The 13724-nt window shown below is 33.6% G+C and overlaps 1 protein-coding gene across 2 annotated transcripts in view; it reads right to left on the reverse strand.

Annotated features, from left to right (window-relative positions):
* Positions 1-5171: 5171 nt before the first annotated feature.
* KCNJ3 (potassium inwardly rectifying channel subfamily J member 3) overlaps positions 5172-13724 on the reverse strand; it is a 151852-nt gene continuing 143299 nt past the window's right edge. For both annotated transcript variants that reach the window (XM_017523192.2, XM_017523191.2), the window contains one exon: positions 5172-7078. In XM_017523192.2, coding sequence (XP_017378681.1) covers positions 7073-7078 — 6 coding nt within the window. In that variant the 3' untranslated portion in view covers positions 5172-7072. The remainder of the gene's footprint in view (positions 7079-13724) is intronic.

Consider the following 13724-nt stretch of genomic DNA (forward strand, 5'->3'; position numbering starts at 1 on the left):
CATAAAAATAAAAGTTTTTTGTTAAAACATTAAAAACAAGTATAATACTATGCAAAAATAGCAGAGAAAATGGGAAGACGTGGCTGAATTTAATATGGTATAAGATGCTTGTGCTGTTTGAAAGGAAGTTGGAGATGTTAATTAGCTTTTGTTTCATTAGGTGCTATATGCAAGTTTAAATTTTGAGAGTTACTAAAATAATAGACACGAAACGTTTTTTTAAAAAAGACAAATAAAGAAAACACTTTAAAATCCAAGACAAGGCAGAAAAAACAAAAACAAAGTTATCAGTAGGTGGGTATGTATGAATATTTATATTTATATTAAATATATAGAGAACATGTTATATATAGCATATATTTTATAGAAACATTTATATAACAAATATATTGTATATATAAATATCACATATTTATAGAAAATTTTTATAGAAATATATTCAAATAAAACATCAGATCATTATAGTATGTATTACATATAAATTTATGTGTATACAGTATACATATACAGACTAGCACGGGAAATATACACACACATTTCTAGGTAGTGATGACTTCCGATGAGGGAGAGAAATGGAATAGCGTAGGATTTGGAAGAGACAAAGTGGCTGTTTTAGGTTTCTTTCTTTTTCTTTTTATTCTTTCTTTTCTTTTGCGACAAGGTCTCACTCTGTCACCCAGGCTGGGGTGCACTGACATAGATCATAACTCACTATAACCTTAAACTCCTGGGCTCAAGCGATCCTCCCACTTCAGCTTCCCTAGTAGCTGGGGCTATAGGCACATGCCACTATGCCCAGCCAATTTTTTGAAACGTATTGTTAGTAGAGATGAGGTCTGACTGTTGCCCAGGCTGGTCTCAAACCCCTGGGCTCAAGCAATCCTCCTGCCTTGACCTCCCAAAGTGCTGAGATTATAGGTGAGCCAATATGCCTGGCCTATTTTAGATTTCTATGACACTTTATTTGTTTAATAAATACATGAGGGAAATACAACAAAATCTTACTGTATCATTTAAAAACAAAAAACAAAAAAACTCTGAATCTGAGGTACCTGGGTTTGAAGCAACTTTCTGCTTATTTGAAATATTATTTTCAGTATCCAGTGGACTCTTGATTTTTCAGCTTACCTTTTTCATTTTTACCTCTTTGCCACTTATGTATTTCTTTGTGCAACACTTCAAGTATTTACTTTCCTCCTCATTTTCATCATTTTTATCTGTCCTTGCTTTCTATATACTTTTTTTTTCCTTTAGCCAACACACAATTCTGACCACAGCTACTCCTAACACTGCTGTCATTTTCCATCCACCACTTCTCCAAATACAGCAAGGAAAAACACGAACTCCACTGGACAAGGCATTCTGTTAGGTTAGAAGCCATTGCACACAGTCATTGAATATTTATACTCATGCATTCAAATTTTCTGGAATACATAGTTGTTTAAAAAAGGGATTCTCTTTAGTCTTTATACATCCAGGGAGCAGAAGCTACACCTCATGTTTATGGATCTAATTAAAAAGCCCGCTAAACAGCCTAACTGAGAATAAATTTCTTCAACTGTAAAATAGGGATGATCTTTACCATGCAGAGTTGTTTTGAATATTCAAATAACATGTGCAAGTCACTATGCATGTGATTGACACATTCAGAGATGAGAGAGGATAAATAGAAGTATGGATTTTGTCCTTAGTAAACAATAGGATACTAAGGATATAGTAGGCATACTATATTTGTTCTCTATATCATCCATTGCTCAGAAACAGTCCTGGATATTCTGAAACAGCTATGATTTCAAGAAAGCTTTACAAGTAGATTTTAAAAATCCCAAAGAAATCACAGTTAAACTGAAGAGTACTTAAGTCAAAGAGAATATGCAAATATTCTCCTCTCTGAAACACCGCAATCAGACATACAATAGACTTTTAAGCAACAAGAAAGTCCAGAAGAAAATTGTAAACAACAACAACAAAAGATATATTGAGGAACAACCCTAACAATTCTACTAAATGATAAAAGACCATCCCTATGGAACTCCACTAGGTCAGAAGCTGTGGCAACTTAGCTTTTCTACATTAATTCTATGAGATGCCTGGGAGTTGGGCACATTACACATCACAAAACTGATCTGATCCAAGGTTCAGAACACATTTTTCTATGAAACACAAGTGAAGCAACTGAATGCTTTATTAAAAGATGATTGGATAAACAAAATTAGAAAAACTATGCATTTGTCTGCTTTACTTACTGTAGTGTTTAAAACACTGGTTCAGCAAGGGATAGGATAAGCATGAAGCTTCCTCCAAGCAACGTAGGTCCTGAGTATCTGCATTACTAAGTTGACATTCCGTATTGCTGAAGCATCTTATCAATAAGCAGCCCAAATAAAAGGAATTATCAAGGAATGACTTGTGATGGAATTAATTATTGTCTTTCAGGAATTAAGAGTCTTTTGATAAACTGAGTCAAGAAATGTGAATAATTAAGTGGTGAAGAGTGCAAAAAGGATGAGCACACTGTAAAAATTAAACCCAATCATGTTTCAAAAGTTTAATATCATTTTTTATAAAATTAAACTTGCAGTATTGAATACATGAGTTTGTTTCTTTGAACCTAAATGACTTTGTACACTTAAATAATTATAAATTGCATGCCAGAAATTGCAATTAGGTTGATGCTGATTTTATGTACAATGTAATTCAAACATAAATTCTGAAGAATGTAAGAACTAATAGAATGTAAGCCAGTTTTCCCATGACCCCAGTCTTCCTCCAATAGAAATACTGTATTATGAGCCCATTTTGTCCAGACAAAAAGGCTCTTTTCATAATACTTTAAGCCATATGTAGATAAATTTAAAACAGCATAAGAAGAATCTTTCAGAAATAATTAATGATAAAATATCCTTATTTTTCATTTTGTATATATTTACAAGTGTATTCACATATTTCTGAAAAGAATAAATATTTAAGTTGAAGATAAGCATTATCAAAATAATTATATTTCTTTTATTTACACCATTTTGATAAATAGAATGAAATATCTTACTATAACAGGACCTATACCATGAAAATGCTAATAAATAAAGTCTAGTCTCCACCTGTTTACACGTAGAGTTATTCAGTTCAATGATCATATTAGGTTTTCCTTTCCAATAGCCATCACATTGGTGAGCTGAAAATTATCTAGGCTTAAATTGACTTTTACTTTCTTTGATGTGAGCTCTTACAACTTTCAGAAATGGAAATAACAGAGGCTAAGTTTTCATTCATTCAGTAAAATGCATAACTTTTCATTGCTGAAAGACATATCACGAACATATTGAACAAATGTTACATGAAATAACTTTGGTAAGAAGTACTTCAGGCTGAAATATATGAAGCTGAGATGATTTTGCTTAGAATGATGTGTCAAAAAGTCACCAAAAGGAGAAGAAAAGCAATTCTTTATTTTTATCCAAATATATCAGACTTCATAATTTAGTTTCAACAAAAACTTCACCATGTATCATCCAAACCAAGACATTATAAGAGTGAAAGGGAGTGCTACAAATAATTACACAGGTACAACAGGTATAAACTGGAATTTTCCTGGGTAAACTGGGACCTATCATCAACCTAGAAATAAAAGTTAAACTGCAATTACATGCAGAAATCATACCTTTCCCACACACGTGTGGAAAAGATAAAAGAATAGCATTCACTCAGATAAAGTAATTTCAACAACAGTAGTTCTTTCTCACCAATCAGATAGAGTTCTGTTCACATATTATCCCCATCCTGAGCCAGTCACATTTTCTAAATTAATCAGTTCTTACTCCACACAGTCACTTTGCATTACGTTACCCTGTTTTCACTCTTTTTTTTTCTTTTCTTTTTTTTTTTTTTTTTTTTTTTTTTTTTTTTTTTTTTTTTTTTTTTTTTTAGATGTTGTGATGGACTCTTGCTCTGTCACCCAGGCTGAGTGCAGTGGTGCAATCTCAGCTCACTGCAACCTCCGCTTCCCAGGTTCAAGCGATTCTCCTGCCTCAGCTTCTCCAGTAGCTGGGGTTATAAGCACCTGTCACCACACCCAGCTAATTTTTGTATTTTTAGTAAAGACAGGGATTCGCCATGTTGTTCAGGCTGGTCTCAGATTCTTGACCTCAGGGATCCACCCACCTCAGTCTCCCAAAGCACTGGGATTACAGGCGTGAGCCACGGTGCCTGGCCTGTGTTCATTCTCTTAACTGATATTTTGACTGTCTGAAGTGGTCTTGTTTTTGTCTCCTCCCCACTCTCCTTCTGATATACAGTGTTCATGGTGAGCAATGACCTCCTCTGACTTAGTTATGTCCAAATCCCCAGGAACTAAAAATGCCTATGATATAGAAGGCATACAAAAAATTTTTTTTGAATGTGTGAATATACTTGGAGAGTTTGTTTTTGGTTCCATCTTCTCCTTGGGACCAAAGACAAATTAAAATGACTCTCCAAAGTAAATTATGGCTCTATTTAGTTTTAAGTTCTTGGACTAAATGATCCGTGCACTTTTTTCCACTGCTGATAAATACATCATGCCCTGTGGACCCCTTTCTTTCTCTGTCACTATTTTGTTCCCTACATCCACCAAATCAGAAAGCTTGGTTATTAATGGGTATAGGGCAATTTGCTCCATTCACAGTGGATGCACACTGAAGATTGATCATTTTGCCAGTAACAATTCCCTGGTATATATTTGCACCTACAGAATTTGGTTGATACAGAGGTAGCCAGAAGGTATTATTATAGTCAATGAAGTGTTGATGAATAATTTGCCAATAATAAAATTATCACAAGATTGTTAAAAAATAGGAAATAATAAGAGCCCAAACTAGCAATTAACGACTTACATATTAATGAGAATTTTTTTTTAATTTGGGGCAGACTTAAATTACAATTCTTACAGAAGTTTCATAGGAAAACCCGTGATATTCTGTTAAGGAGCACTTTTAAATTTTCATAAAAGTCTCTGCATTCCAAATTTTTATTCTGAAAGTGTTCTACTGATCACTAGTTTTGATTCCTGATAGTGAGTCATAAATATCAGACTTTGGGATCAGACAAACAGTACTGTTAAAATTATTTGGGTAGACCAGGGATCCAAGACAACAATAAAATCAGTGTGTTCACCAAAAAACTGTGTCTAAGATATCTTCAATTTATCTAATTTTAATCTCTTTCAGGTCTGTGCAAAAACTTCCTCCAGAATGATAAGTGACAGGCATGGGATAGGTTCCCTAGGTGAGGAAAAAGTCTATCCTGTTACAACAAATGTCATAAACAAGAAAACAGAATAAAAAGGAGACTCAATTAGACATACATATTTTAAGCATAAATATTTATCATCTGTTTCATTGCATTGTCATGTCTTCTTAAAATGATTGGTTTTTTAAATGAAGGTAATTTCTGGAAAAAAGAATGAAAATGTTTCCAATTGACTTAGTTTGAAACAGGGACCATTAATGTGTAACTTCACACAGATTCTGATATATTCAATATAACTTGACTACTGTCTATTAACAATGATTCAGCGTTTGTTCAGAGCTCATCTTTGTATTAGATCTTATACAAAACAGATTTCCAGATTTTAATTAGTCTAGGAAAAGAATAATTCTCAAATTAATCAACAATTATTTCTCCCCAGTACTAGCAACTTTTAAAAATCATAAGAAATGTTCAATGCTATACTAGTACTGGTATGCTCTAAAATTTACAATTAAACATGTAATGGTTATATTTTTGCAGGGCCATAAATAGCACAAACTTGTGTGATTCTCTCATATAAAATACAATTGAAAGCCTCCCAGGACCTTAAACAGCAGAAAACATTAAATCAGATTTTAAAATGACAAAAATTTAAGGCTAAAATATTTGGTATTAATAATTAATGCCAGTAGCCTTCCTACTCTAATAAAGTAAACATGCACAAGAACTACAACTTTGAACAAAACATCACAATTTTATCAGATATATATGTATGTATGTATGTGTATGTATATATATATATATATATATATATATGTATATGTGTGTATACATACACACACACACAGACATATATTTAGTTTTATCGCCCTGAAAGCTATTCACTCATGTTTGGCTTAATACATATGTTAGAAATGTTGGGGAGAGTTTCTCCCCTTTAAATATATATATATATATTTTTTTTTTCGGAATATACAATATAAATATGCCATATATAAATCATGCCATAAAACTAAATGCAAAATTTGCACATTATTGCATGCTTGATGTGATAATACATGCCCATAAATAACTTCCTTATTATGTCCTCCCTTCATAACTGTGGCCTTCTGCACATTAGCAATACTTGGGAAAGGAAGGGTTCTCAAATATGCTTGTAGAACTGGGAGGAAAATATACTTTCAGATTCCTTAGGGAGAGTTACCTCATTGCCAAATATTGGACTATTACTAAATCAAACATTAAATAATTTCTAAGGGAGTGCTTTGTTATGTGAAGCGATCAGAGTTCATTTTTCTTAATTTGGCTGGAAGGTTCCCTTCCATCCTAGCTGCTCCTCCAGCCATCTTTTGAAGCTTTGGTGGCAAATCAGCCACAGACTGGCTCATGGGATCTGATAACATCTTTGTGGTTTTAGATACCAGTTTTTCTTCTGAATTGCCTGGAACTGAACTTATTCGTTGAAGTTTCATGGGCAAGTCTCCCAAGCTGTAGGCTTTTTCTGAAGTTGTAGAACTCATCCTCAAGAGTTTTTTGGGAAAGTCTTCTCTTCCAGTAATTTTCTGCAGCTTAGATGGTAGTTTTGTAGTAATGTCATCTAGTCCATCTAAGCATTCCACAGAATTATGTCTTTCTTTGCTATTAGTTATGGCTGGTGCTATTAAAGGGGACGACATGAGAAGCATTTCCTCCTGCTCTTTCACACTGTAAGGTGGGGTGGGAACTTCAAATGTTGCATGGAACTGAGAGTAATCAACTTTAAAGAATCCCTCTTCTAAGGAAATTACAGGAAAAAAACGATGACCCCAAAGAACTTCATCTTCAGTATATGATGTTCGAGCTTGACAAGTCATCCCTACAAAAAAAGGAGAAAATTCTTGATAAATTATGCATAGTGGAAGCACATATAAAGCCGGTTTGACCTAAATAATTCATTTCACTTTCTTATCTAGGTTTTGTACTGTTTATCTGAAGACTGAATAATAAACTGCATAGATTAAAAGTTGTACTATAAGTTAATAGTTTTGATACATATACTTTCTTTTGCCAAAAAACACAGGGTGCTGATACTATTCATGTTTGAATGATCATGTATCATTATGTAAATATTAACCACAAACCAAAAGCAAAAGTTGCATAGAATAATTTCAGAACATATGTGTCCCTGTAAGGAAATAAATGGAAAAATCATATAACAATTTTTCAGCATTTAATAAGCAGTGTCATAAATGAAACAAATCTGACTTTGAATCTAAACTTTCATACTGTGTAAATACAAAAATTAACTCAAGATGGATTGAAGATTTAAACATAAGACCAAACATCATAGAAACCCTAGAAAAAAACCTAGGCAATACCATTCAGGACCATAGGCATGGGCAAGGACTTCATGACAAAAACACCAAAAGCAATGGCAACATAAGCCAAAATAGACAAATGGAATCTAATTAAAGAGCTTCTGCACAGAAAAAGAAACTATCATTAGAGTATCATTCTATCAGCAATTGACAGAATGGGAAAAAAATTTTGTAATCTACCCATCTGAAAAGGGGATAATATCTAGAATCTACAAAGAAGTAAAACAAATTTACAAGAAAAAACAAAACAAAACAAACAACCCCATCAAAAAGTGGGCAAAGGATATGAACAGACACTTTTCAAAAGAAAACATTTATGCAGCCAACAAACAAATGAAAAAAAGCTCATCATCACTGGTCATTAGAGAAATGCAAATCAAAACCGTATTGAGATACCATCTCATGCCAGTAAGAATAGCGATCATTAAAAAATCAGGAGACAACAGATGCTGGAGAGGATGTGGAGAAATAGGAACACTTTTACACTGTTGGCGGGAGTGTAAATTAGTTCACCATTGTGGAAGACAGTGTGGCGATTCCTCAAGGATCTAGAACCAGAAATACCATTTGACCCAGCAATCCCATTACCAGGTATATACCCAAAGGATTATAAATCATTCTATTATAAAGAAACATGCACACGTATGTTTATTATGACACTGTTCACAATAGCACAGACTTGGAACCAACCCAAATGCCCATCCAGGATAGACTGGACAGGGAAAATGTGGCACATGTACACCACAGAATACTATGCAGCCAAAGAAAAAGAATGAGTTTATGTCCTTTGCAGGGCCATAGATAAAGCAGGAAACCATCATTCTCAGCAAACTTACACAAGAACACAAACACCACATGTTCTCACTCATAAGTGGCTGTGAAACAATGAGAATGCATGGACACAGGGAGGGGAACATCACACACCAGGGCCTGCTGGGGGGTGAGGGGCTGGGGGAGGGATAACAGGGGGTGGGGCTTAGGGAAGGTATAGCATTAGGAGAAATATCTAATGTAGATGACTTAACCAACATTGCACATGTATACCTACAAAACAAACCTGCACATTCTGCACATGTATCCCTGAACTTAAAGTATATTTAAACAGATACAAAGAAAAATATATGTAACTGAGTATCACTATTTTCTTCTGCAGAGTAAAGCACCGTCAACACCTGTCTTACAACATTGCTGTGAGCATAACACACAGAAATGTAAAATGTGTCATATAACGTCTATAAATAGGTGACTCAGTTAATGAGAGCTTACTTTTTTTCTCTTCACTTAGCAGAGGCTTGCTATGGGAGTTAGGAGGACAAAGGGTAAATTTTCCAAGTATTTGCTAAACAAATAAAAAGTGATAACATTTATATGTGCTAGAAAAATAAAGTCATTGTGGTGGTTCTATCATTTTGGACCTATAAGGCCAGAATAAACTTTTGCTCAAGTTTCAGAAATCTATATGCTAAAATCAGTGATCTAGTCCATATGACATAGCAAGTTCCATGCCTGCTCTAGGAATATCTGGAAATGGATGCTGGCTGTCAGATGTAAATTTTTTCCGTTTATCAATTATGTCCCTTGGATAGCATTTGCCTCATGGTATTCTAATGTATTCAATTTTGTTCTCTTCATAAATCATTTATTTAGATTTAGTTACAATCAAATCAGTCAACTTGTGAATATTCATTTTGTGAAGACTGGAAGTACTAGAATAAATTAAAACCATATATCACGTTTCTGTCTTATATATTACAATTTTCTAAGTAGTGAAATTCAGCAATTTCTCTATTTTAATAGAAATCTGTCAAGCTTCTATTAAAGGCTACTAAAATGTAAGATGATGATGAATTTTTAAAGATCACTCCTTCAATAATTAAGTATAATTTAAACAAGTGATGATAATTTGTCCTCATTCATTTCCATTCTCTCCCATCTAAGTAATTTCCATTGTTTTTAAGCCTGGCATAGTTTGAAGGAGGGGAATAGTCTGTCTTTTTTCTAACTGACTAGTAATCAGACATACAATACATATAGATAATTAGGATATAATGTATAATTAAGAAGCCACATTTGAATCCTTCCAAAATCTTGCCTTGAGTATTCTGTTATATATTACCAAATAATTAGTGGTTATCACTACATACTATTTTTTAAGACAGTTTCAAAATAAATTCATGTAGTAAATTAGTATTTATCATGTGGCTGGCACTGTGTTAGGTGCTCTCTCATCTTCTCTTTTTTTTCCTTCTAATCCTCAATATGGTTCTGTTAAGAAGATATTATTATATCTATTTTAAAGATGAGAAATTTAGTACTCAGAGAGGTTAAGTCTCTTGACCTTTCTTGAGCACAGATTTAATAAGCTGCAGAGAAAAAAATGTATCATCCTATTTCTGTGTGGGTTTTTTAAAAATTGTTGTTGATATTTTACTTTGCCATGATGCCCCTAATATTTTAGTTAGAAATCCAGTTATCAGTTAAACTCTAATGGTGCAAATCTGACCATGATCAAATATCCGTGTTTATAAGCAATGTAATGTGAAGAATAGCCCCCAGAAACATATGTAAGATAATAAAATTAGTTTAAAAATATTTAGTGTAAACACACACATAGCAGCATTCTGGATTTTTCTAATAACTTTCTAGCCTCTAAGCACTTCATAAGAAAAACCGTAGATTATCACTTAATCAGGAAAAATAAAAGATGTATTTCCTGATATATTTACTTGGTTTTCTTTTGGGGGAGAAATTTAAAGATAAAAAAAATCTAGAATAAAGAATAAATATCTGATGTTATTCATTAAGATATGAAATAATAAAACAATGTGGAAGTAACTTATATTTTCTCTCTAAAAGCAACCACTGTCATTCTAAGTGTCTTTCCAGTCCAAGACATTAATTTAAATTTAAGAAAAAAAGTCTATAAATATACTTTTACTGAATCATAATACTTCCTTATAACCTTTTTTATTTTTATGTGTTTTGAGATGAGGTCTCACTCTGTCATCCAGGCTGGAGTGCTGTGGCACGATCTTGGTTCATTGCAGCCTTAACCTCCCCGGGATCAGGCGATCCTCCCATCTCTGCCTCCCGGGTAGCTGTAACTTTTGTAACAAGGCTTTGCCATGTTGCTCAGGCTGGTCTTAAACGCCTGAGCTTACGTGATCTGTCTGCCTCAGCCTCCCAAAGTGCTAGGATTACACACGTGAGCCACCGCACGCGGCCACATTTTTAATTTTAAAAACTTCAACCATTGAAAATTGATGTCAGGCAGAATTACACTAAGTGAGGTAACATATTCAATATAATACAGTGTTTTAAAATATAAGAAAAGTTTGTATGTTTGTCCTTTGATTAATATAAACACATATATATATCGAGTAAAAGTAAATTCAGATTATTCAGTCTGTTCAATTATTTCTAACAATCACAAGTAAATTTTGAAATAAAATTTGACAATATCACCATCCTACCCCATTTCATTTTGGTGGCCTTTTTTTACATTGAGAAAATAACATTAAATTAAAAATAAAAATTTTGTCCCTGCTTTTACCGTTACAACATACCACATTTCAGATGCCCTTGAGTTGTTTCCTATACGATTATCAGAAGCCATGGAAAGGAGCTACAGACACTTACATGGAGGAAAAAATTGGGAAAATAAAATCTTAGAAAATTTTAACATTGGGAAAACATGCCATCAATTATTAAAGTACTTAAAGCGCTATGACATCTACAGTGGAAATATTTCTTGGCATTAAAATACTTGTAATCATTGTTACTGAAATTCCAGTGCATGAGTTTGACTGAAAAAGAAGGTGGAGAATCTATTTTACTATATAAACTTTACTTATTTCCACAGCAAACTCACATAAATGAGGCAATCTGAAACATAATTTAAAAGTTTATGAATTTGGCTGTCACTGCCACTATTAAATAGCTTGTGAAAATTAACTAAAGCTCTCTTACCCTGTTTTCTCCTTTATAAACCAGAGAAAACAATATCTTCTCTTATAAACCTACTGAGAATTTGAAAGTAAAAGACAAAGAAACTTGCTTGGTGTTTAGGCAATGCTCATTCATGACTAGTGTTTTTATTGTTCTATAATAGTCACTTGCATTTCCTGTTTTTCCTGAAAATTAGTAAGGTGCCTTAATATGTGTGAGGAATTTTTACATATTTGTAATTTAACCATATTAGCAATATAGAACATTAAGAATTAAGTTTAAAAGTCACTGACTATGATGTATCAATTTTTTTTTTTTCAGGTGGGGTCTTGTTCTGCCACCCAGGCTGGAGTGCAGTGGTGGGATCAGAGCTCACTGCAGCTTCAAACCCCTGGGCTCAAGCAATCTTCTCGCCTCTTGTTCCCAAGCAGCTGGGACTACAGGCACAACACACCAAGTCTGACTAATTTTTAATTTTTTGTAGAGATGGGGTCTCATTATGTTGCCCAGGCTGCTCTCAAATTCCTGGCCTCAAGTGATCCTCCCACCTCAGCCTCCCAAAGTGCTGGCATTACAGGTACAAGCTAGTATGCCTGGCCAGTAATTTGATTTTAAAATTGTCAGGCAATTAAACCTTCAAAATATTTAAAAATATAGAAAAAAGTTACATTACTGATATTTCCAACTTTTAGGGTTTCTCAACATTTTCCACCTAACTATCCCTCATAGCAAAGGAGACTATGAACATGTAGGGTGTATTAAAAGGCTTGTAGCAAGCAGAATGGCTAAAATCAATGATGATGCTATGTTAATCATACCAAGAACATTTGCCAGCACTTTAACCTGTGTTTTTCTACTGTTTCTGTCCTGATTTAATTGATGTAGGTACCTAAAGAGCAGACATTTTAAATTCACAATCGTAGCTTTAAAATCTGGTTTCATCTCAGGATATTATGAATTTGCAATCAATATATGGATAAGGATATGGAAGACTTATAAATTGGATAACAGAAAAACGTCTATGTTTGCCAATCTGCATCTTAGACAATGAACTAAGATAAGATGTAATTGAGAGACTACTTCTTTTTGCAAAAGTTATCCCAAAATGGTGATGAAAAAATAAAATGCAAATTTCAACTGAAAAGATTTAAAGTAGATATCATTATGTTTTCTAAGAACATGCATGTATCATATCATTCTTCCTTCTAGAATTAGAATGCTTTATATTTCTTATTCTAATTAAAGTTATTTTAAAATAATCCATGCTTAGATTCATAATTGCAAATGCCATTTGATTTGAAATAAATGCAAGTAAATACTGTTATTCAAAGGGTACTATGTGATTGCACCTCTTAGCCAGCAAGACAACTGTTTGCATGTTTTAACCAGATTCCAGACTTGAACAAATGTGGTGAAAATCAACACGAGCTCATCTCTGTGGAAACTGGCAAAGCAACAGATGCTGCTACTGGAAATAGCTGGGACTTTTGAATCCTTAGATAAAAAACATTTTTTAAAAATTTATTCTGTGCATTGCATTGCAATATTCACAGATTTTAAAGGGTATATATTATTGTTTAATGTAATTTATTCCAGTATCAGTATGTCCGTTTAAAATGGTAAAGGCAACATAGTCTAACCTCTTTATTTTTGACATTTTCCTTTCTTGATTCTGCCTTTAAATTGCACTAAGTTCATCCTTTTAACTGAATTAAACATTCATTCAAAGAACAGATCTGTGGAAGGTTTTAAAGTGAAAATGACAAAGTGAGCTGTTATTGGACAAGTCCTTAATTCAACTTTCAGGATATCTCCAACTCAGTTATTTTCCATTGTTTCTCCTAGCCGGAGATGGTGGATGTATCACACAAAGGGGGCGCAATATGGTTAAAAACAATGTAACCACAGGCCAACGGGAATGTCTGAAAGCTGTGACACAGAAAATATCATGCAATCAATGACTTCTGCACATGGAGGCTTTATCTAAACCTTACCCAATATAGATGTGTTTGGGGGAAGGTTGGGGAAGGAAAGAAAGGGAAGGAGGAAAGATGGATAGAAGAATAGAGAGAATCAGTGCCAGAGAGACAAAGAGAGAGGAGAGAGAGCAAAAGAGCATTCATTCTCCTGTAATGGTGGCTGAGGCTGTGTTTTATCACGAATGTATTAAACAAAAGCAAAAAAAAAAAAAAAAAA

This window comes from Cebus imitator, unplaced genomic scaffold (genome assembly GCF_001604975.1).
Source record: "Cebus imitator isolate Cc_AM_T3 unplaced genomic scaffold, Cebus_imitator-1.0 Scaffold27, whole genome shotgun sequence".
NCBI classification, from domain to species: domain Eukaryota; kingdom Metazoa; phylum Chordata; class Mammalia; order Primates; family Cebidae; genus Cebus; species Cebus imitator.